At 37.7% G+C, this 25,592-nt stretch overlaps 3 protein-coding genes across 4 annotated transcripts in view; 1 reads left to right on the forward strand and 2 right to left on the reverse strand.

Moving 5' to 3' along the window:
• The window catches only part of LOC134670254 (serine/arginine repetitive matrix protein 1-like), a 109,611-nt gene that overhangs the window by 81,988 nt on the left and 2,031 nt on the right, over positions 1-25,592 (forward strand). For both annotated transcript variants that reach the window (XM_063527992.1, XM_063527991.1), the window contains exons 6-10: positions 8,965-9,117; positions 9,902-10,003; positions 10,513-10,663; positions 10,767-10,853; positions 21,584-22,799. In XM_063527992.1, the coding sequence (XP_063384062.1) occupies positions 8,965-9,117; positions 9,902-10,003; positions 10,513-10,663; positions 10,767-10,853; positions 21,584-22,799 (1,709 nt within the window). The remainder of the gene's footprint in view (positions 1-8,964; positions 9,118-9,901; positions 10,004-10,512; positions 10,664-10,766; positions 10,854-21,583; positions 22,800-25,592) is intronic.
• The window catches only part of LOC134670261 (UDP-glycosyltransferase UGT5-like), a 225,299-nt gene that overhangs the window by 36,310 nt on the left and 163,397 nt on the right, over positions 1-25,592 (reverse strand). The window lies entirely within an intron of this gene.
• LOC134670270 (N-terminal Xaa-Pro-Lys N-methyltransferase 1-like) lies at positions 7,381-8,179 on the reverse strand. Its single transcript, XM_063528015.1, has one exon. The coding sequence runs from the start codon at positions 8,116-8,118 to the stop codon at positions 7,426-7,428; it is 693 nt and encodes a 230-aa protein (XP_063384085.1). The 5' UTR covers positions 8,119-8,179; the 3' UTR covers positions 7,381-7,425.

Genomic DNA, 25,592 nt, shown 5'->3' on the forward strand with positions numbered 1-25,592 from the left:
ATACATATCATGTAAGGTAAATTTTGAAATTTCGTTTTACTACAGAACAATCACAGAGCCTAAATATCTCATCGAGTAAGATCTAACTTTAAACATGCTTAAAAACAGATTAATTATAGATAGTCTAAGATTTAACAGATTCTTACATTATAGTAAATTAGAATCTAAAAATTCGGCTAATTGAGATTAAGCTATAATTTAAAAAATAATAAAAAGAAATATACCTTATTCCACTCACGTCTGTAGAGCAAAGTCCTTAAAAATTGGTAATCAGCGAAGACTGGTGCCTGAAATAGTTACCTGCGCGTCAGGTTAAATTAATAAAAGTAACAGACGTAAAGCTAAACGTGTTGCGCCAATAAATCTAAGTTAATTAAACATCAAGTAGAATTACAAAGTTGGCACGGCTCGAGATCTTAATTCAATGAGGTTGTCACAAGCAACCAGCGACTAAGTGGTTTGTCGTGTCCTCTCCCACTGGGTACTTTATCGTCTTCGTTTTAACTTGATGTTACTCTTATTTTGCAGTATTCTATTACTGACGTGAGAAAGTATCTATTGGTCTTTTTAGTTAAGATCATCATCCCTACCGTAATGAAAAATTTATCCCAGACAGCCTTATCTATAATAAGAATGTGTGGGAATACATAGATTTGGTTTCTAAGTATTTAGATTTAGTAACAGTTGAAAAAACAAGGTACAGCGTTTAAACAAAACTTGCACATAATATCTGGAATTTGAGACTTGTACCTCATGGAATAAAACGTTCTTACCACTCTTGTACTTATGAGTTACTTTCATATAAAATAAATTTAAACTACTACTATAAGGACTCCCCAATTGAGCCTGACTCATACTAAATACTGCAAGGCTCTTGTCTGTAGCCTTCTGGCTAAAACTCCTGTCTAAGAGCCAGGTGATCTGCGCCAAGAACCTGAACATAGAAAATTACTTATATTTATAACTATTATTACTATAAAAGTCACATATTTCCACATAACATTCAAATACGTAATTTTAATTGAACCTATAACAGCATTTAATTAATCGAAGTCCAGGTAATACTAGATTGAATATGACTACTGCAAATATATCACAGCACGTAACAAGTGGTCCTCTATGACAGGAGAGAGCCGCGCGCCGGCGCACTTTCAACGGGCTTTATCGTTTATAATCATAATCTATAAACATAAATCAATAAACTATAGAATTTCTGTGAATCCAAGCCTCATATGATCTGGGAAAATGTGTAATTAATACCGGCCGTTTATTTACTAAAAAAACTTGTAAAAACACTACACTTGTCTTGTTCTGGGTAATATTTGTACTTCTGGAAAGGATTCACAGCCAATACCACACTCTAAAAATTTTAGCGTTGGTTCCAAAGCATCATTTACGAACATTAAATTCTGTAGAAAGCTCTAGAATTGCTCGGGTTCTACGAAGCGCCTTCGCCGAGATCCGTAGATATAAACATCCGTGTCAGTTATCAAATGAATAGAAACAATAAAAATTTCTATGAAGTCAATTAAAAAATCTAAATTAGTTTGTCCGTATGAGAGTTGAGAGCTATGATGACGTAAATTACTCGTTTAAATTATTTGTTTCTTTGGGGATGGACGGACAGATAAACATCAAGATATGGGGACACTGAGCTGAGCATAGAAACTTTAACGTGGCGGAGGGTTTTATAGAGCCTAGTATTAATAATTAATAAGATATTTATTAGTTTTCATTATTATGATTCATTGCTCACTTGATCCAAATAGGTACCGTACCCTAAAATACAATACAGTGTTTTGTGCTTAATAATAAAATACCTTGAACTCTACCCTTTGATGGTCTCCTCTCTTAAGTTTAGTACTTATATTATTTTGGCATTGAGACCATACAATTCGGACAAGTATAGTAAGTATGAAAAATCAACTTGCTCAGGATCCAAACAAGTTTGAAGGTCTCCCCAGTAAATTACTGTAGTAATTTAATTAATCATAAAATTACATTACTGTTTCTTCAGTGTAGTATAATCTCATTATGAATTATGAGTTTTATGATTAGCTTAATAAACATGGTTGCCTTCGTGGCCTTGATGCTATGAAAGTTCAGATTAGTAAGGAGGCTACCACGGCAACCGTAAGGTCGCGAACCTGGGGTCTGTGGGACGCAGAATTACGTGCAAGCACTTGTGGTACGGGGAAATGCGAAATAGTTGTTTAAGACGAAAGTGCGAAGCCCGTGCGAAATCGCCTTTTCATACAAACGTAGTCCTTTACCTCTCTGGATATTAGCATTATGGATACAATTTGTTGTATATCAACCACAGCTATATATACCCCTACGTTTGATTTCTTTTAATTTTTTAAATATTATAAGAGTTAGGAGCATTTAAACATTTGTATGAAAACAGGTTTTCGCTCCTAATTTTTACAATATCAAAAAAATCGAAAAATGTCACACGTAGGGGCATATAGCTTTGGTTAATATACATCAAATTATGTAAAAATATTTTCCATTATGAGAGATCCATTCCTTTCCTCTCTGGATATTTCCGTAACCAGAGAGGAAAATGGGGACTACGTTTGTACGGAGAAACGGCCGCCCCCTTTCCTGTTAAAGCGAAAGGGGATGCGTTTGCACCGTTAATAACTATCTAGAGAGCCTCAACCAGACAGTTTATTGAGCTCCGCTTATCAAAAAATTATCGACATGAGAACCTTTTCCTTTGCAAAATACCCTCTCCAACTTACGATTTGGGATCTAAAAATACTTGTACTAAATAAGATGTCAACACACGATACATCTACATAAACTTGTCAACCATTAAGATCTTCATCTGAGCGTTTCTGTGGACGTTTTCCGTGGAATCCAAAACACACGGGTACAGTGAAGGGGCAATTGTCGCCGACTGCTCCGGTACTTTTACTTTTGAAGACTAAATAAAGAGGTTATGTCCAAACTGACAGGTGATTGATGCGATAAGAATAATAATTGAACTTTCGTAATATTGAGGCGTAATTAACGACGAAGAATAATTTAATATACTTCTGTCTCGGTCAGTCTCATTTAAATGAGAGCTTTTTGTTCGAATAGTTGCAGCAGAAAACAGTAATTTGGACAAAAGTATAGTCAATAACATCCACGTTTTTCTATACCGGGTGCGGCCTGTAACACGAGCAAATAATTAAAATATAGATTGTACTCCTCAAACGGTGACACTTTTGCTCTACAACTTTAAAAAAATTATGAAGTATTTAGACTCCCTATTTTTCATACAAAATAAATATTATCTTCAATGGACGCCATCGCCACGCCATATCATTGTAATTGACGTTGCTTGTCACGCCTTAGTTATAGTTATTTTTAAAAGTCGCTGTACAAATGTTGGTCAGTATGAGGAGTACAGCCTACAGTTTAATTTTTTGCTCATATCACAGGCCACACCCGGTATAGTCCGATTTATCTTAGCGCAACAAAGTGACGATACGCAGTTAAAACGTGAAATAGAATCAGAATGCGATCCGAACTTGAGGATCGGGATAAGGATTAGGTAACGCCACGTAGACTTACTTCCTCCAATGAATCCTAGAGGTGGTTTACTTAAAGTATCAAAAACTAAACTAAGTACTAATTAGTACATTTATATTGCTTAAAATTAATACCAACGCGATTAAAAGGTAGGTATAGGTTATAAGCGACTTATATTCTATATCATACAGCCTAGCGGGTAAATGAACTTGTCGGTTTAATACTCGAAGGCAATCAACAAATTAAATTGCAATCCAGGCCTACGTCATTCAACGCTCCAGCTATGATAACTGCTTTCTATTCGTACATGTTGTTTGCAATATTATTTACTGGAAACTAGCTTAACGTGTTGCTTATTATGTAATATATTCGGTAGAGCAATTTTATACATCAGAAATAATTACAACTCATTAAAATTTTAAAAACCGAAGCATAAAGTTGCGGATATTTCAGGAAACGTACTTTGTAATCAAAAGTTACATTACATTACAATACATACTATACAATTATATAAAAAAGTTCGCTGGTCCTTTATGTTTTCGTCTATCCGTAAGTAATTTGTTTTAAAGAGCGTTACGATTTTGAATTTGAACACGAAACGAATGATAAATGTCTCATATTACAGCGTCAGTATTAAGTTACATAACGGTGGTTGCAATTTCAACGATTTTGCGCATGACCGCTAGTTAAAATTCATCATCTCAGCCATAAGACGTCCACTGCTGAACATAGGCCTACCCCTTGTTGGGGGGTGAATGATCGCAGTCGAATACACCGAATTTGAGGGATGCTGCTGCCCGTCCACCGGTGGTCTTGGACGTAGTTTAAGGACATACCCGGGTCCTTTCTTAAAATTAAATGATGCCTTAAATCATCGTAGTTATTGTAAAGAAGCCACTGACTCATACCAGTTTGTATATATAAATTTTGCTTACCTGTGTACTATGCATACAATTTATCGAAGAAAGAAACAAGTGTGATTGGATCGAAATTTTGTATCGTTAAAGAACTAGGTAGGTACTATATCTAACTATAATCTACTATCAAATTCCTTAACCATATTCAACCAAAATTTTGTCATAAATCTAAATATTTAGAAACTATATATCTCGTGTCCAGATTACCTCATCCATTAGCAACTCGTTTGAATAAACGTCATTTTATAGGTACAGGTACCTATTTATACAAAGTGATATTTCCCCTCCAGCTAGGGTTGCCAGATCGAAAGGCGCCATTATCGGGAAAAAATATCAATTTTTCGGGATTTTGGGACTTGAGTCGGGAAAAAAATACTTTCAAATTAAAGTAATTGTATTAAAAACAACGATATTTTACATTATTGGTAATCGTTAGCTACGCGCTCGACGCCGGTCGTTCGCTCGCTCGACGACAGTTCGGAACATGAAATTATTGTTTTATAACGTGAAGCTGTTTTTCGGGACAATTTTTACTTCGTCGGGAATCGGGAACGCGTGATAAAAATCGGGAGAATCCAGCCAAATCCCGACCATCTGGCAACCCTACCTCCAGCCCGCTTTATAGCGTATTTGTATAGGGCAGTTGGGAATGAATGATAAAAATCCAGACAAAATTACACCAATGGACTTAGCGTACAGCGATGTAAGCGTGAGGTGTGTAATGTATCTAATCCAACGAATTTGCTGGGCGACGACCTTTGCTCACGTTTTTCACCTAAATGTACAGTGATATAAATTAAATAAGACGAGTTTTTGTGCATTTCGACTAATAAATAAAACGAATCAATTATATTTTTTACTCGAAGTGGATAAGCGTGTACGGTTACTTTTGATTGGCAGGTAATAGTCTGGCAACAATATACACGTAGCTAATAATAACAGAACCAATTAAATTTTGCTACGTACTTTTATTTGCTTTTAACCGATACTGTAATTACGAGTACAGCGGTTCTTGCTGTAATAGTCTAGGTTATAACTTTATAACTCGTTCTAAACTTTCTTAATTTTTTAATCTCTACTGCCTTCCAAAAAGGGTTATGATTTTAGCTTTTAGTACTATGATTTTAATAACTAGCTAGTTTGAGATAATTATTATTACCTAACATTTATTTAGATAATCTTTCACAGAACATTTTTGCTTAGATCTTCACCTGAAAGTAACCTTATGTAGGTAATAGGTATACATATGTAATTATTTTAAGTCTACTAACATTTAGGGAAAAGTAGCGATGTTCAGGTCGGCCGGGATAATAAATACCTACGAGAGTTCGCTGACTTCCTAAATTATTCTAAAATATAAGTTTTGGCGAGTTTTTTCTTCCTCGAAACTAGTTCTGCCGGCGACGGAAATAATGAGTTCCAAGCAAAAAGACCGTTCCAGACCAGACCTGATCTGAATAATGATCAGGCCGCCGAATCACGGCCAAATTTTAATGCGTATTACAAAAAGTATAAAGAATTGAATAAATTGAGGCATGGTGTCTCAAACAACAGATAAAACATGAACTTACCTAACTGTACATAAGTAAATTTTATCGGTAGGTACAAAGATTTCATCATACAACCCCGACAGAGTGCTGTCAAGAGTGAACGACTGAGGAGGAGGGACAAAGATTTAGAAAAAATGGTTACTGGCTTATAATTGGCCGTGTAGGCTTTATTGCTCACCGTACAGTCTGTCTAATATTTGTGAAGTTAACATATTAACTATTATTTTTGAGAAGAATCCATCATCATCATGAGTCGTGTTTATTAAGTTAAACTTGGCACCGACCACTACAAAGTGAGGAAGTGATATTAAATTCGTCATATTTTCTTTAAAATTTGACATTAATGATGATATTGGCTAATTCTGTCATTGAAAATAATGCCATGCAGAATTAGTTTAGTCCGATTCTAGGTTCGAATGGTTGAGCTTGTACACCTGAAGTACCATTTGATATCAACTTAATTGCTGTAGAATATAATATAAACAACTATAATAAAGCTAGCTAAGTTGAAGTAAGCTAGATTGGTTTGCGATTGGAATACAAACCAGTACCGTACAGTCGCCATCAAATATATCGGAGCTGCCGAGGTAGTCAAAAATATCTGAACAGGCACTCTAGCGCCTTGAAAATAGAGGCGTGTTCAGATATTTGTGAGCACCTTGGCCGCTCCGATATATCAGATGGCGACTGTACAAGCACTTAGAGCCATCAAAATTTGCACCAAGACCATAATTTCGGAATGAATACCAGGTCGATCACGATGTAACTGTAAACGTCAATTCGCATGGCTTTACCTCTCCATTCCATGATTGGCGGCCCTAATAATAGACCGTAGTGCGATATCCATCGCTAACTGTTCTTTGATGGAACATCAATTGCTCAAACTAATTATCAGTGATTTGTAGGTATCTGTGCCATTATGATACTATGGTTCTCCGTTCCCATTGTGCGTCACAGATACAAGTATTAAAATAATTAATATAAGTACGTAGGGAACATAGCCCGGTCAAGTGGTTTAGTTTTAAATATTATCTTTGAGTTCAGTTCTTAGCTTAATCAAACATTCCTTAGTGCAATCATTTTGTAACTTGTACTACCCAAACGGTAAATGCACTTGCGAATGTCGCTGGGCCGCTCGTCTGCGAACCTACTTTATTAAACGTCACAATCACGAATTCAGCCCACGATTCTCCACTGCATCTCCGATAAGCCTTCGCAAACACTACTGTCGACATCAAAAATATGTATACAGTATTCGCCGTATTGCAAGAGAATAAGGTACAAATGTGTAAACATATATTGCGAGTCGACTGTGCTAGTGCTACGGTTGCCACACCGATATTTCCGCAAAATGTTAGCAAGGATGAAGACGCTTAACGGTTGTAAACTCTTTATTAAGTTATACATTTTTTTTTAACAAGACAGTTGTATAATCAGAGGGTTAAAAGAAATGATCTTTTCTCCACTTCTTTTGGAACTAGAGCAAATGAATAAACTTTATAAATACTATCTGGAAATCCATATTGTAGATCTTCTTTGATCACGTCTAATTGAGCTTCTTGGAATATTAATTGCATGAGTCTATAAGGTCGGGCTACTGATGAGTCTTCGTCGTCATATTCTATTTCTTCTCCTGAAGTGATATTCTCTTTGACGATTATAACACCATTCGTGTTAAGTGCTCTTTTACATCTATTTAAAAATGCAATTAGATCGTAGTCGTCTAAATGGCCAAGGACCCATTGACACCAGATGACATCATATTTTTTCTGAGGGGTGAAACTTTGCAAACCTGCATGGTACAGTGATCCAAGTCTTTCGTTGTTTTCGCCGATTCTTTTTTTGGCGGCGGAAAGGAATCTGGCCTCTTGTTCGACTAGATCGACCTTGTCAAATAGGGTAATCAGCAGGTTTTGAGTGATTCTGCCGATACCGGCTCCACAGTCGAGAGCCAACTTAGTTCCTGGGCCATTTTTAAGAGCTAGTATGTCATTTAGAAAGGCCTTGGACCCCGCGATGTCAATGTCCGAGATATGCGCGTAACCGCCGAGCACGCCGTCTATCGTGGCTGGGACATTAGCCCAGTATTTTGCGGCTTTTGTATAAAAAATGTTTTCAGACATCATAAAGAAATTAATCAAATTGTGACATGGTTTTGGTATTGTGACAGTTTGAGTCTTTTATTTTTAATGTCAAAATCGAGGCGTCATAGATTCTAAAAAAAGTTCGGGTCACACGACATTTGAGGATTTACTAATAAAATAATTAACCTAACGTGAGAGGTCTTAGAGGATATAACTAACGGAGACGCCATGTCTAAAATTTTCGGTACAAAATAGTCAGGCGTTTTTTGCGGGGGAGGGGCACATCAAATGTATAGGTACGTCATGTCAGATAAACGTCAGTAAATTCAATTTTCTTTCTTATAATTAAAATAACAAGTTAAAAATTTTATGTAGCATGGTTAAATTGATTATTACTGGACAGAGAGTTGAAGATGTTTAATTAATGAATAAATAGTTTCGCAACACGACAGATACATATCACAATTAAGCAATATTAACATTACGCAACATTACGCAAAACTCTGCGTAGAGGGCGTCACTAGGTCAATCACATGGCCTACCGGGGAACACGACAATCGAAAGTTCGGTTTTTGCCTCTCTATCATTCTTGCCTATACGATCGATAGAGAGGCAGAAATATTCAAGTTTCGCGGTAGGCCACCTATAAACAAACCGCCTTGATGCATCAATGTCATAGTGAAAACATCAAAAAACTGTTTAAGGCCTAGTATGTATAAGCTACTCTATGGTTTACTAAACAAATTAGTGCTGCACTCTGGCGGCAGAACATTGCAGTAATACTCCCCATTCTTCCTCTTGAGACGTTGTTTAATGTGCACTAATTTGTTTAATGAATTTTACACACATTTACTTCATATTCTTACGTATCCTTTTTGCTTGTTCCAGGCTTTAATAGCGGCAGTGCAAGAGACTCCGGAAGATGACATCCGCGATGCTCTGAAGGCGCAAACCGACCACCACCTGGCACTGGTGCCGCGCGGGCCCAAAGTGCTGCGGGATACTACCACGTTTAACACCACCATCAACACTGATGACACGGTTGGTACACGGCTAGCCATCTTATTCTTTTCCCGTTTAACTATACACCATCAGATATATCGGTGCGGCCATGGTGTTCACAAATGTCTGGACAAAATCTCAATTATCAAGACGTTAAAGTGTATGTTGAGATATTGTTGAGCACCTTGGCCGCTCCGATTTATCTGATGGCGAATGTATGCTAAGGGAGGCAAACATTCTTAAAATGTAAGGTATAGACCAGTATTTTCTATCAGAATCCAAGTTGTACGGATGATCTGGGTAAAATCCCTTACTAATTAAATCTGCACATTAAATGTATATATTATGTGATCGACACATTTATATGTGAACGTGGACGGGTTGATGGAAATTATAAAAATTTTATTAATCACTAGCTGGCACTAGAAAATATGTTCCTAAATATGGTTCTGCAATGTGCTACATACATAATATTAAAAAAATATTTTAAATGGAAAGCAGATATTGCTAAAGAGATTTCAATTAACATTGGGTAGCAGAACTAGTTTTTGCGAACTTAACTGTCGCTAAATGATAAAACCGTTTGCTTTACTAAATACATATCATTAAAATGATGTAGAGTCTAGGAAAAGTCTGCACCGATTGTGATAGCCTACGCAGTGCAAGTGTTATTTATACCTCATCATTTCATAGAAGTTTGACGTTTAAAATAACACTTGCACTGCGTGGGCTATCAAAATTGCTGCAGGCTTTTCTTGGTATAATTCTATATATACTTGTACCATATTTTCTGGTCAAAGTTAGAATTTGTATAACATTTCAGGAGGAGCTGCGGGCACTGCGACCGGACGGCACGATAGTCACAGAGACGCGGCACACGAAGGAGCAAGAGCGACTCTGCGACGAGGAGTTGTCTAAGAACGAGGTACTTTCTTATTTCATATAATACGAGTATCTAAAACGCGATATCATTTGATATTTACCTACCAGTCGCTTTTCGGTGAAGGAAAACATGAGGAAACCGGACTAATCCCAATAAGGCTTAGTTTACCCTATGGGTTGGAAGGTCAGATGGCAGTCGCTTTCGTAAAAACTAGTGCCTACGCCAATTCTTGGGATAAGTTGCCAAGCGGACCACGGGCTCCCAAGAGCGGTCGCAAAATGCCGGGACAACGCGAGGAAGATGATGATCTAAAACACTTGCGATCCGCTTTTTTACTTTTTTTAAGTATACTACGTCGGTGGCAAACAAGCATAAGGCATACAAGCATGTCTCATAAATAAAACGTCGTTATGTTACGCACCTACTTACCTATTATTCTTTAACCTACCACGATATTTTGTGGCATTTTTATCATCGAATCAACCGCATTTTACGCCCAAAGTACAGGACAATTTTGCCACCATATTTTAATATCTTGTACCATTTTTTAGGCACGCTCGCTAGCAAGCGACGCTAGCCTGGTAGATGAGAAAGGGGGCACGGAGCGAAGGAAACGAGTGGACCTCGAGCGTAGCACCGACTTCATGGCGGGAGGCAGGAGAGTAGCTACACACGTGCACTCTAGAACTCGCACCGAAGAAGGTAACATATTTACAACAATAACAACATTAAAAAGAGCGCTTTACGCCCATAAATCATTTAAACTTTATTAATGGATGTTCTAATCATAATATTCTATTTGCAGCGGAGCGGGAAGGACAACCAAACATGGATGAAGATTGGGACAGTTTGTCAGTGCGAATGCGACGCCAGCGCCGCCTCCGACAAGCCGGTAAGATATGACACTAAGCCTAGTTCGTCTACTCGACAATAGATGGCGCATGTGGTCTCTACGGTTAACTTGTTACTCTGAGTGATCATAGATGGCGCTGTTTAGGCACGACGGTGAGAATTTGAGTAGTTACAGGCATATGTCACAGATGGCGCTTTTTAAAATAATGGTTTATTTTGTTGAATAGTACTCGTATAGGACAATAGGTACAATAAATAAAATTAAAATAATAATTATCCTCGTTTGCTTTGGTTAATACCTACGTGTTACGATAAAAATAACAAATAGGTTCTTGCTAAAATATACATTAGAATGTTTTGAATAAGACAAGTCTAAAAAAACTCAATCTAAAATAAGGCTAAAGTACCTTCAGTTCGTTTTGTTAAATTACTATTTAACTACCAATGGTGGTTGGTTTTGTTTTACTTTTTAAACATGCATTTTTTTTTATGTCTTCGACAAAAAATAAGAAAGAAAATTTATCTGCCCGCCCCGAAACTCTGCCGTGTCACGCGCATCTCATGCAACTTTAAAAGTTGAGTTTCGAGATAATTACGTTTAAAGTTTTAAAGATTCAAATTCTGTTATCGTTGATGGTTCGACGTTATTTTGGTTGTATCAGTCATACAACTCAAGTTAACTGAGTTGTGCTTGACGCCATCGGTAAAAAAATGAAGTTGCATGAGTTAGTCATATGCTTTTCTCAATAAATAATGAAGATTTTCAAAATTTTCTTTTAGAAGATATATACTTATTTAATGGTTTTTAAGACGATTTAGACTGGTTATCCGTAACTCATGTAACTCGAGTTAATGGAGTTTGGCGTGATACGGCAGAACTCCCAAAATGCTAGAGACAGTCCAAGCTATTTAGTCGATAAACTACGAAAATATTACCTGGGTTTATTGTAGTATTTCCATACATTATCAAACTGCACAACGGGACTTAATCGCGTATTTAAGTTTTAAGATTTACCTCCGACGTTTCGAGGACGGCGTTGTCCCCGTGGTCTCGGAGAAGACCTTCTCGGTCTTCTCCGAGACCACGGGGACAACGCCGTCCTCGAAACGTCGGAGGTAAATCTTAAAACTTAAATACGCGATTAAGTCCCGTTGTGCAGTTTGATAATGTTTAATAATCGTGAAAGTTTAAATCAGTGTTTTCCATACATTGTTGCTGAAAATGTGGTGCAAACTTAGCTTAGATTAGGCCGACTTAAAGTCGAAGATTGAAATCGTCGTAATTTTCCCATTAATTCTGATAAGCGACGGATATTTACTTACAAGGCTACTATAATAAGTCACATAATATATTAATAGACTTGACCGAGACACGACAAAACCTTAAAGAGTTAATTACAGGTTTGTACTCCATGTTAGACACAAAATGGCGTATGTGTATTAGATTCCTAAGTAGTATTAGACCCTTTAATACTTACTAATAAAGTCTAGTGGTCCCCGAGTTATAAACCAAAGTTGTCGACTGCCTTAAATGGCTTATGGCACAAAACATGATTAGAAGTCATTAAGCGTGGGTATCGGTTATACAGGGTAGGGCGTTCGTATATTGCTTTATTGTAGACTTACATAATATATATTCGAGTTTACGTTGGTTTATAGCTTTTTTACGGCTTTAAAGTTAGGTTCACAAGTTTCATAAACTTTTGAGCGAGCGCTTGCCATTCCTTCTAGCCGAATTTAGACTTCAGTAAATACAACTACAAACAAGTTTAAATCGTAAGCATATTTTAATATATTATGTACTTACACTTATGTAATTACGCATTATTTACGTTGTGGCTTGTGTTGATTTACAGGTGTTATGTATGACTATTTTCATGCACACTATTTTTTCTGTCTAGCCTGATTGACTGGCATAGTGCCCTAAGACGTTAAGCCTTTGTTGAGCATATAATTGTTAAATTATTGTTAACAACAAAAAAAATAAGCCGAACCAATTAGGTAGGCACTTAATATTAATTTGCACTTTTTATAGGCAAGACTCATTTCAATAATGCTTAAATTATTTAAGCAACTACTTACGTACTTACATTACTTTACTTGCCGTGATAAATGAGTAGGTACTTGATAAAGGCCCGTACCTCAGTGCCTCTCTGTATAGGCGGTTAATTTTACAAGTGATTAGTGGGTTCGGGACGTCCGTAATCTATTGCGGGCATACGACATTTAACCTTCCCGAATTCATTGTAATGTAGTTAACGAGACAAGGGCCTGCCTATAGAACGTGATGCTCATTTCTATTACAGAGTCAGCCGGCAAAATAGGTATATACCTTCTTCCTTGCGTTATCCCGGCATTTCGCCACGGCTCATGAGAGCCTGGGGTCCGCTTGACAACTAATCCCATGATTTGACGTAGGCACTAGTTTTTACGAAAGCGACTGCCATCTGACCTTCCAACCCAGAGGGTAAACTAGGTCTTATTGGAATTAGTCCGGTTTCCTCACGATGTTTTCCTTCACCGAAAAGCGACTGGTAAATATCAAATGATATTTCGTACATAAGTTCCGAAAAACTCATTGGTACGAGCCGGGGTTTGAACCCGCGACCTCCAGATTGAAAGTCGCACGCTCTCACCGCTAGGCCACCAGCGCTTTTCAAAATAGGTAAGTATATACGATCATTCAAATGGAATTATAGGCTACCTATCTATGTTTTAATTACTTAATGTCATAGTCTCAGTTCTCACTTCCCTTATTCATTTTAAAATCTGTAAAGACCTACGCGGTTATTACGCTGATGCGCTTACGCTGTCTCGCTCGCATACCGGACAGTGTGCGAATCCTCTTCCAATGTGCGTATATTCCGGTTCACGCCTCACCATCCCACCTAAAATCGAAATATTTGGACAATTCCAAATATGTAAAATTCACGCTTTAACAGCCCAAGGTCAATCCGAATATGAAAAATCTGATTTAAAGTGTCACCGACAGCTTTTTTGCGTGCCCAAATTAGTACTCCTTACAAAAATTTGCTTAAACGTTAGGCTATACTCAGCTTACCATTATGTTAATAGGCCTCGATTTGTCCACCACAGTGGTCGACCTTGAATGGAGGATTTGTATCCAAGAATGTAAATCGAACGATAATCTTAAACAATCAGAAAAAATCGAAATATTTTAACTCCACGCCATAATCTTGTAGACCATTAATATATTATAGTGGATAAAATTAGCTTGTTTTTAGTAGCATAAAAAGTCACCGATTTTCATTGCCATTGAGAAAGGTTGCTTTATTTTGATTTGTTCATACAATATTTTCATTGATTGCGCCACGTGTATAAATAAAAATAAAATTAGCGGATACCGGGCCATTAGCAAACCGGATCATTACTACCTATACCTAATACGAGTAGGTACGCACGGATATCTAATAAAATGCTTTTCTAACCTGGCCCAAGTTTCTCCATTCCTTACATAGCTAACAATAATTTAATTACACTAGTGTAATGGTACGTCCAGCATGGTTACATCCACCGACCAACCGTGTCCGTCCGATATCCGGTTACTCCTGTGCCACGCCGGTAATCATGGCCGTCCGCCGGAACATGGCCAATGTTCAAGATGCACTGACTTATGTACTTATGGTTACTTGGTTATTTTTGCCTAACGCCTTCCCTTTACTTGCAAAATTTCCGTAGTGAGACATGTCTACATGTTCTGCATGATCATGTCTGGGATTTAGGTGTCTATGCCACTATGGTTAGATTTAACTTCTTCTTTAGTATTACAGTCTTCATAGGTAAGTACCTACTCCTCGCTTCGAAATTAGTAGCCTGTCTCACACTGTGACTCTATTTTTAATGAATTGAGTTTTGATTTTATTTCCTTTTAAAATATTTTTATCATGGCGTCTCCATAGATTTTCGTCATTGTTATCATAATTTAAGAGCATGGCTCTTGTCGGTAGAGTATGAGTCAGTCGCGGTTCTCGGCCAAGTTCTTTAGGTCCCTGTAAGACACGACATTTGCTTTTAGTGTAACCATAATTCCAGAAACACCATAGATTCTTGAACCACGGTATGCTGCCAAAAGTCCCAAGCCTATCTATAACTGAGCAACAACTATTCGTGATTTATAAAGATACGAATAAATGTCCTTGCCAGGATTCGAACCCAGGACCCAGCTTCGTAAGCAGGGTCACTACCAACTAGGCTAGGTAATTGCCCTTAATTCAGTTTCTTCAAACTTCCGCGTTGCTTTTTTCTCGGACATCCTAGCCGGATAGGGCCGCCGCTCCAACGTCGGCCTCTACTCATTCACTGTGGCGTCTGCACATTGTGCGTTAGTCTGTCACGAGGCTAATTGGTTTAAATAACTTAAATAAGTCACCTTCGGACCGAAGGTAAGTCTGTACACGGGCGATTTTACTGCTCATTCAATCACGTAATTCATGTATGTAACTAAGTTACAATGTATATTGCAGTTAGACTGCCTTAACTAACTACATTGTAACTACTTGCAAGCAATTTATAATATATGATCTCGATGTTATAAATTGAAATAGGTTAACCTGAATCGATATTTTGTAGTTATAAAGCAACCCGCTTTTCATACTTTATTTATTTAATGTCGCACAAAAATGTTTTACGGAATAAGTAATTAAGTACGTATAACTAAATAATACTTATATCATCAAACTTGCTAATATAATAATAAATAAATATAAGCTGAGCCTATTAGGGTTCCGTACCCAAAGGGTAAAACGGGACCCTATTACTAAGACTTCGCTGAACCAGAAAGGCATGTCAATGCTCCATATCCATTATTGAAAAATCTATAATATGTATAAAACGTGGGTACACTATTTGAAAAACAAGTAAGCTGCACCCCTGCACAATTTCGACTACGGGTTAATTTCAATTAATCAAAATATCTTCCATGTTATACATTATTAACTAGAGTTACACACAACACACACCCAACACATCGTTTTCGCTATCTGGACATATAATGTAAAACATGGAAGGTATTTCGATTAGTTAAAATTACATCGCAGTCGAAATTGTCCCTCTGCACCTTATTAAATAAGTTTCCATCTATCTCATTGTATATACATTTTACGCGGAAAAAAATTTAAATCGATAGATTGACTGAGACTATTGCTAGTTAATGTTATAATATCGCTATTGAATGTCACATTATTAGTAGATACAGTGATTAAAGTACTTACCGCCTCTTGTGCCTGTACTGAACGCAAGTGCATCCTATTAAGGCAATGTTACATATTCCGACCTTGCTGCGACAGTTTCCGTTCTAACCAAAGTGGTATAACAACTTGATTGATTGCTAACTTGTATGATGAATTGCTTGGACAGCAATCCAGAGGATCCAGCTGGGCTGGGCAGCGTTTGGGAAACTACGCCGAGTCTTCTCGTCATCCATACCGCAATGCTTGAAAACAAAAGTTTTCAATCAGTGCGTCCTACCCGTCATGACCTACGGAGCCGAGACATGGACACTCACGGTAGGGTTGGTCCACCAGTTCAAAGTCGCTCAGCGAGCTATGGAGAGAGCTATGCTCGGAGTTTCTCTGAAGGATAAGATTCGTAACGAATACATTCGACAGAGAACCAAAGTTATCGACATAGCTCAAAGAATTAGCAAGCTGAAGTGGCAGTGGGCTTGGCCATATCGCACGAAGAACCGACAACCGCTGGGGGAAACGTGTTCTTGAGTGGAGACCGCGACTCGGCAAACGTAGTGTAGGACGCCCTTCGGCCAGGTGGGATGACGATCTGCGAAAGACTGCAGGCAGATGCTGGATGCGGCAAGCTGAAGACAGGGCGCTATGGCGCTCTTTAGGGGAGGGCTATGTCCAGCAGTGGACTAATATAGCCTGATGATGATGATGATGATGATGATGAATTGTGAGTTTTGCATACGACAGAGGCGTTAGAGATACAGGCCTATTCGGATTTCGAGATAATCACAAGATCTAGAGACGGTTTAGAGATCAACTAGATCTACATTAGATATCGACGAGATGTGACTTGGATATCTAAGTCATAGCTTGTCGAAATCGTTCAAGAGGACCTCCAGAATCGCGGAAACGTCAAATTTGACATATCTATCTTACAAATATCTTTAAATTATCCATATCTTAACTTGTTGAAGTCTAGTAGAAATCTAATTCATTTTCCGAATCGAGCCGAAAGACCAGAATTCTAAGCATTGCTCGAAGAATAGGTACGTAGCGTATAACAATGATGTAGCAATTTATTTATTGTTACAGTTACTGTCGTAATACATACATGGGTACCTACTCGTACTGTATATTTATTGATGTAACATAGTTGAATTAATATTATGTTGCCTTTAATTTTGACGAGCGAATACGGGATGACAAGGATATTCTTAAGCTTAAAGTATGAGGACTTGTCTCTCATTAACAGTTTTATTTAATAAACATAAACATATAAGTAGGTCATATTTATCCTTGCACGATCAATATTTTCTTCTATTGGTCCCATGTAGATTGTTGTAGAGGCACATATATTCATTATAATAGTAATTGTTAAATTATATGATTACTGTGAAATTTTATTGACACTTATCTCATTGAAATGAAAACGTTTCAAATAAGAATAAGAGTTACTGTCGTTCACTAACAAAACTCAAAAAAAATAAAATACCTACTTTATTTTAATTCTTTTGTATTAAATATTTTGCACATTTTAATATGTATTATCAACTAGCAAAGTTAATTCATGTTTCCGGATATTCATTTAAACACTGCGCAACTTTATTTCTCTTTAATTGAAATGAAAAAGCCCGTCCGTCGACCATAAATCAAATGCAAATATGGTGGACGCATGGCTTTAAAAGTGTTTAAGTTTTATTCCCCGTTTAAGCGAGATTCTACTTTCATTGTTAATTAGTCAACCGAATTCGATAGTCGGTTTATCTATGGTCAGTTCAGTGAGCAAAGTGTCGCCTTTGTCGCGTTGTGTAGAAGAATGCGTGCCGGAATCTGATGTAACGCGTGGCACAAACGAAACCTGACAACAGTAGCTTTTTGCTTGCACCCGTCCACTAGAATTTAGTTTCAAAACGTTTACTAGAATGTGAAAGATAGGAAATGCTGGAAAAACTTTAATATTTATTTCCACATTTTATTTAAGAGTTAAAGTATGAAATAAGTATAAAACAATTTATGTAAGTACCTAATATAATTTAAGATTTTTGAAAAAAAATATTAATTAATTTATTTTATTTTGATGCTACTTACGAGATAGGATACATGGATTTACCCAAAAGCTTCGAATTTGGGTTATTTCTTCCATTTTGATGGTAGTTATTCTATTTGGCTACAAGATGGGACTAAGTACGTACCACGAATAATAGTCGGCCGCGCTATACAGGGTGTGTCTGACCTTGGGGCTTTAAATCCAGGGCTCGATTCTACTCGCTAAACTGAGCTACTTTTATTATGGCACCAACCCCGAAATCCCGAAATTTTTTTTGACTTTTTCATACATGTTGGCTGATTAGATGTCGACGTTTATTATGAATAAGCCAAAAAAAAATCCCCGATTTTAGGGTTGGTGCCATGGTAAAAGTAGCTCAGTTTAGCGAGTAAAATCAAGCCCTGAATTTAAAGCCCCATCGTCAGACACACCATGTATATTTAAATCACATGAAATTGTAATTTCAATGTTGGAATTTGCATAAAATTATACAGAGATTTGACAACATTAAATCAATTCAATGTACTTACAGCATGATAAACAAATAAAATACACATAATGTATATGTAGCAACATACTGGCTTCAAAATGCGTTGGCAGTATGTTTATATTTATTTAACACGCTCCAAGAATTCGTAGTTTATTGCTGGCTGTAATTGCATTGATACGCGTATGGTGTTTAATTAAGTGGACCGTGGGTGGAAATTAAACAAACGTTGTTAACCATTAGATGTATTTTAACTAGTCAATGCAGCTCCTTGTGCGTGTAGGTATTAGTCATGACGTTTATATAGCTTGTGCAGTTCTTTGTTAATTTTTTTTACTACATTCGCTTTACGACAGCAGTGCTGACGACGATTTCGCTCCATAACGCATAACAACCGTAACAACAGAAAAACTAGGCATAATTTTTTACCATATCCTCGCAATTAATAAATTCCGAATTAAAAGTGGTTATTCAATAGTTGTTGCGGCCACTTGCGGCTGTTATGTGTAACGAGGCAAAATTAAATTAAGGGAATGTAATAAAATTGTATGTACTATTATTGTGTAATATTATAAAAGTATTATAAATGATACCTATTGGTATAACAAAGGCGTTTTTGACAAGTGGGAGCGTTTGTTAAAATAATTTTGATAAAATATTATCTTGCGTTTGCTTTCGCTTTTATTATATTATTACACAGGTCCGATAAAAGGTGCTTATCGTGAAATCACTGTATAATTATTATTGTTAAATATACAAATAAATATGACACAAATAACGTTGACATGGGTAGTAGACAGCAAGGACTGGAAACAATTTTTTTTTTATAATGATATTTATTGTTCTTGTAGATACAGTGTAGGTTATCTATAGAAAATCTAAACTTTAAAGCCGTACAGCGAAGGGAATGAAGGACAAAAATGTACACACATGATGTTGACTATGCAAACAATCCTCGATTGTAGAGTGGGTACGTCAATATTTGCTTTTCTAATCTGCCTAACAGTTGCAACACTGAAAACTGTTGCTTGATGAACACGAGTAGCCAATCTGGTTTGATTGAGATGTCATTTTGTTAATTAGAAGGTGTGCAATCGATTAAAAGTAACTGACTGATCGCAAAAGATATGGATCTACTTATAAGTACCTATTTAGAAATCGTAACGCAATATTGCCTTATAATATAAGCATTAAACAAGTGGAGATCATATTACTCTACTAAACACAACATAACTAATAAAACTAACAAAAAACCAGAAAACTCGTTATAGGTATTTAAAGTAATTTCTTAGCTTTTCAGTGGCAGAGGCTTTACTCATTTACATATTTACCTACTGTTTGCTTTCTCTCACAGGATTTCTCCTTCTCCAAGCAGTGAAAATGCATTGTTTCACATAATTACGTACTGCGCATAAAATGACAAGGGTCGGCGAGGACCAAAGTGGGCATTTAAACCACTTGTACATCTGCTGGCCGCATAAGGCAAGTCATTGGGCCTACGCAACTTCCAGTATAAGCCAAAAAGCATATAAACATTTGCAAAACAACCCACTTAAGCCGTTATGGTCATGGTGGCACACTGAGGTCACGTGCGAGATTTTACTTTATTTGCATCGATGTTTTGATTAAACGATAAATTTAAAGGTAATTGAAACGTGTTTTGTTTTTGTTTCGATGGCTACATTAATAAAAGTAATTTTTATTGCACAGAACCAGTGAGGAAATATACTTGAGAAGCGAAAAACGAAAATGTTAACCTTGTACAAGTGACAAAACTTCACATTCACTAATCGTCGCTTATCACACCAATTTATATGCCAAGAGGTTGAAATACTACTTCATAAAATACCAATTCATTTGGTAATTTCTTTCAAATAGTGAAACTGATGTTATAAACCGGTGTGTGTAATCTCCGGTCTACATATATTTATCATGCTAGAAATAATCACTGTTGCCAATAATAGTATAATTGCTGTTGCTAGTGCTAATGATTATTGATATTGCCCTTTATTAGACATATTTAAAGTGATTCTATGAGTTTTTTCTCAGCAAAATTGTCAATTAAAAACTATTGCGACGACAGTCACTTTAGAACCTACACTTATTTAGTCGGCTATCTCTTAAAATGCCAAGTGACAGTTTTATTTAATAGGCGTTAACCCGTAACGGCTTATGGTGAAGTTTAATGAGAGATACATTTCAGTGGCGCCTATTTCTAGACTTCTCAAATTGTACTTAACTCGCACTTCAGTGTCAAAATGTGCCTACATGTAAGTATGTTTAGCCGTCAAAGAACCTAGATTAGATTGAGACCAATTTGTAATCATTATATAGGTAGGTAGGTTTTGTAGATGATTGTGGTAGAATTATCTATTAGAATTTGGATACGACAGAAATTATTCTCACTTTGTCCCATTCGTATAATATACATTACACATTGTCATTTTTCTGTTTGGCCCTATGGTTGACTGGCATTTAGTCCGCCAGTTGTACTTTTTTTTGATGTGCAGTAAAGCTGAAAATAAAGAAATAAATATACATGCATATTAATTACACGATATTTTATTTCAGAATTATCTTAAACATGTCATTATAATGAAAAAATGAAGTGCTCCGTTTCTTTTAGTATTTATTAATTAAGTTGTGAATAATGTCGGTTATTCGTTATTCATGAGTTCATGACACCTTTCATTTCACTGTACATATTACACGTCTTTTTCACATTACACCGTACGCGTCTTGTCACGGTATACTGTTACATAACACTGTAAACACAAAACAAATAGTGACCCAGAAATTATTATTCAGTGAATAACTTACCAGTACTGTCTCATACCTCTTAGGTAAAGTCTTTGCATCGCATTGACCTTCACAAGTTTGGCAAATATATTGGCTGAACGATTACGCCATGGCTAGCATGTATGAGGATGCGGTTAAGCGGGCATTCTGCCGCGACACCGTGCGCGAGCGCCCGCGTCGCGCACCCACTCTCGATCTCACTGCCTGTGATCACTCACCGCGATCTTTGTTTTCAGAACACGACAAGGACTACAAACGCCCCCTGGACTTCGATGTTGAGGAAGAAACACGCAAAAAGGAAACATCCAAGTGGCTTGAAAGCCATTTCGGAAGTGAATCGAGGTCCTCGCATGACTCTATTGCCGAAGAAATAGGTCGGCGACCCGATCCCTACTACGTAAAGAAAGCAGATGAAGAGGAATATTACGGAAAAACCGCTGTACCCCCACCACCCGTGTACGGTGACCGAGTTTTGAGGAAAACTAAGTCATCGACGCCTTCAGACGAAAGGCCAGCCCCGGTAGTGAATAGAACCGGAGGATACTTCAAGGGTGTAGCAGATTGGTCACAACGGCGGGCCAGTAAACCTATAATGCCTGAGCCCCGCAGTTCATCCCCTTCTCCACCGGCAGTGCGCTCTTATACTAGTGATGATCAGTTAAACGGATCTTCTCCGAGACATGTGTACGGGAAGCGAGACTTGCCCCAAGGAAGGACATCGCCTATCGGCCGCCGTCATCCGCCCTCGCGCGACGACTCCGCCTACGTATCGTCGTCGACCATGCACAGTCCGCCGCGCGGCTCGCCGTTCCGTCCTTTAGAAGTCGACCGCGCATACCGCGAACCATCCGTCGAAGATGATTACCGGCCGCCGGTCGCCCCTGAAAGGAAACGGCACTTGAAACAGCAGCAGCGACTTTCCGAAGAAAATCGCTACGATAGTGGCTATAGAAGTTCATCCCGCAATGAAAATTCAGGAAGGTCGCGCGACAGCCGTGAGGAAGGAACCACAGAGCCGCCGCCGGATTACTCCCCGCCAAGGGAACGGCGCGGAAGTTCCGACAGGGATCGCACCCCTCCCAGGCGGCGGGAGCGAGACGAGCGCAAGCAGAATCAAAAGACGCGTTTTGCGGAGAATAGCCGCCGTCCCTCGCCGGCGCGGAAATCAGTCGGGTCGGCGATCGGCAACTCGATTAGGAAGTTAGTTGGGAAGATCCGATCGGCGTCCGCAGAGAGACGCGCGCGGTGGCGCAACTCACGCACGCCGTCGCCGGAGCACTCCTCGCGGACATATCGGCAGTACGGCGGAGAGTTGGCGCCCCCCGCCGCGCCGCCGCACCGGTACTACCTCGGCGAGGACCCCTTCGCGCCCAGCATCTACGGCCGCGAGCACAAGTACGAGGGCAGTCCGAGACGCGCCGCCAACAACGACAGCCGTGACCACAGAGATCGGTAAGTCCACACCCACACATTCATATAGAAAACAAAGCACGAGTTTATAATTTACCTTATAGTTATAAGCAAAGAGATCTTCATTTATGATTATGATAGCATCAAAGCTATGATATTCAAACAAACCTTCAATTAAATCTTAAATAGAAGCTTGTCCGGACGCCTATCGATATCTCCGCCCACGACGCTGCTTCAATTATGATGCCTTTATGTTTCGCATTAGAATACATTTATGGCGAATTTTAGGGCCCAACTAATAGAATAGCAGGTTATATCCAAATATCACCAGCAAATCAAAGCATAAAATATCATCAATGCCTAATGTGGAGTTTTGGGCTCAAGCCAGTCTTAAAGATATTAAACATATAGCAAATTTCGAGCAATAATAGCTGAATAACTAGTTTGTATTTCATTAGAATTATTTATGTACTATGGTAGTATATGTGGTAGTAGTAGATAAAAATAGTTATTTGTTTTACAAGGGGGCAAAGTTGTTGTTTAACCGCTCGTGCTAATATTGATACCCGAGCAAGCGAAAGATTCCAAAATTGAACCACGAGCGTAGCGAGTGGTTCGAAAATGGAATCTTGAGCGTTGCGAGGGTTTCAAAGCACGAGGGTTAAACAAAATTTGCCCCCGAGTGAAACACAAAATTTTTCACCACACCAACTCGAAGCAAATATTAAATGTAAAATATCAAACAAAATCAAACCAAATCAAATCCAAATGAATGTTATTAAATATTTATCATCCAAAATCATCATTTAAAACCCAATTCTACCAGCAAACATAAGAAAACAACTCAATATTTGCATTTGATTACTTTGCCTCACATGTGAATAAAATGCAACTTTGCTATCAGTTTTTGAAGTAAGTCTTTCCGAGCTGGTGTGGTGAAAAATAATTTAATTCATAGATACGCCTACATGAAAAAATCCAGTCAACATATTTATAACAAAATATTCTAGTCTCAAAACTTTAACAAGTTAGTTTGTCTTCACATTTACAGTGTATCTCAGACTGCAAAGCTTATTGAATTTGTTATATAAAGCAAATGTCATAACGTCTAAGAAACCTCAAGTCTCTTTAGCCAATTTAGAGTAACCAGGCGTATTCCTTTAGAAACATTGTCTGTGCAAATTTAAAACTAGACTGTGTATTACGTTTGTTCGCACCGAAAAAGGGAATTTGCTAACTTTCTAAGGATCTTTTAAAGATTGTGCAACAGACGCTGACCAAAATGCATACTAATTATTAGTATTCGAGCTTCGATTGTTTTCTGAGGAAGCTGACATTTTGACTGTGAATAATGATATTCTTTAATTTAATATTTTGTGTTTAAAATAAAATGTGATTTTAAAACCTATACTACTCACTGTTGGTTACTATTTTACTATTTTAAATTGGCAGGGGCCAATTTTGTAAAATGGAAAGTAATGCGGTTTCTTACTTTGTCTGTCAGTTTCCTCTGCTTAAACCCCAGAACCGATTTTCAAGAAATTTAGTATGGAAATGTTTCGTCAAATATTATTTCGCTTAAGTATTCGGTAGGATTGTCTATAATGTTGATGTTTTATAAGACCATAATACACTTCAAATTACTTAATACTTACACAAATCGTCATGGTCAACTTATTCCATCTAATCCGTCATCAAGAACAAAGGCAGAAATGATATTAAATATATCCAAGCGCCATTATTATTGCACAACCTTCTGAATCAATCAAACCGCGGCGTCATTTCAATCAGCGGCGTTCCGGCATATCTTACCTTTTCGATACGCGTCCGTGGATCGCCAAGTAAGGGCAAATGAGCATTTTATTTACTAAGAAACCCTTATTTAGTTGACGATCGCTGACTCACTCTTGCTTGCTTCAGGCGGTTTCTTAAGAACGATTTAAAGGCGTAATATCGGTGACAATCTTACTCACACCTAGGAAATGTACGCAGTAAACAACAGCTGTAGGTACCTGTATAGGTGTGGGTTGACCGCATGCAAATTAGTTTGCTACAATTATCTTTGCGGAATATAAAATAATTGATTGGAATTCAATCGGTTGACTGCACCTGTCATATCAATTTAAAAGTTGTAATCTAGAAATTGTTTATAAAGTATTCTGAATTTACATTACAATTAGGTACGTACCTAAAATATTTCCTATATCCATTCCTATTCCTATATATAGTCAAACAAGTATATTAATCTTCAGAAACCTAAAAACGAGGAACAAAAGTAAATGCAGTTGCATAATGTAAAGCTCACTCAGGTACTGCCATCAAAGCTCATACAGATATACATAGATATACTGAACATAGTACCTATATTTATCAAATTAGTGTTAACGATACCAATAAAATTTTCCGACAGACCTACACACACACAGAGTACGTGGTCGTTTGCAATGCAATTATTCAAACTACACGTGATTTGTATCATGCAACGTGCGGCGCAGCGGTTAACTTTATATAAATACTGAATAACATACAATACTACGCGCTATTCAATTTAGTGTAGCTTATTTATTACCGGGTTATCTCAGCTTTGTATACCTACCTGCACAATGGAAGTTCACGTTTACTACGTTAATGGGTCCTAATATTTGCAATCAAGTTGTATAGTTGAAGGTATGTACGTGACGGCATGGTAAATTGTTTTGGGTCAAATACGGGCGTAGGTACCAACGCTAAACGACACCGGTGTTGAGCCAAGTACGTATCTAAACAAAGAACGGTCGTTAGGCGCGTAGGTGGAGATTCCCCATTAAATCCAATTATTAGTATGCGAGTTTTTGC

This window comes from Cydia fagiglandana, chromosome 13 (genome assembly GCF_963556715.1).
Source record: "Cydia fagiglandana chromosome 13, ilCydFagi1.1, whole genome shotgun sequence".
NCBI lineage: Eukaryota > Metazoa > Arthropoda > Insecta > Lepidoptera > Tortricidae > Cydia > Cydia fagiglandana.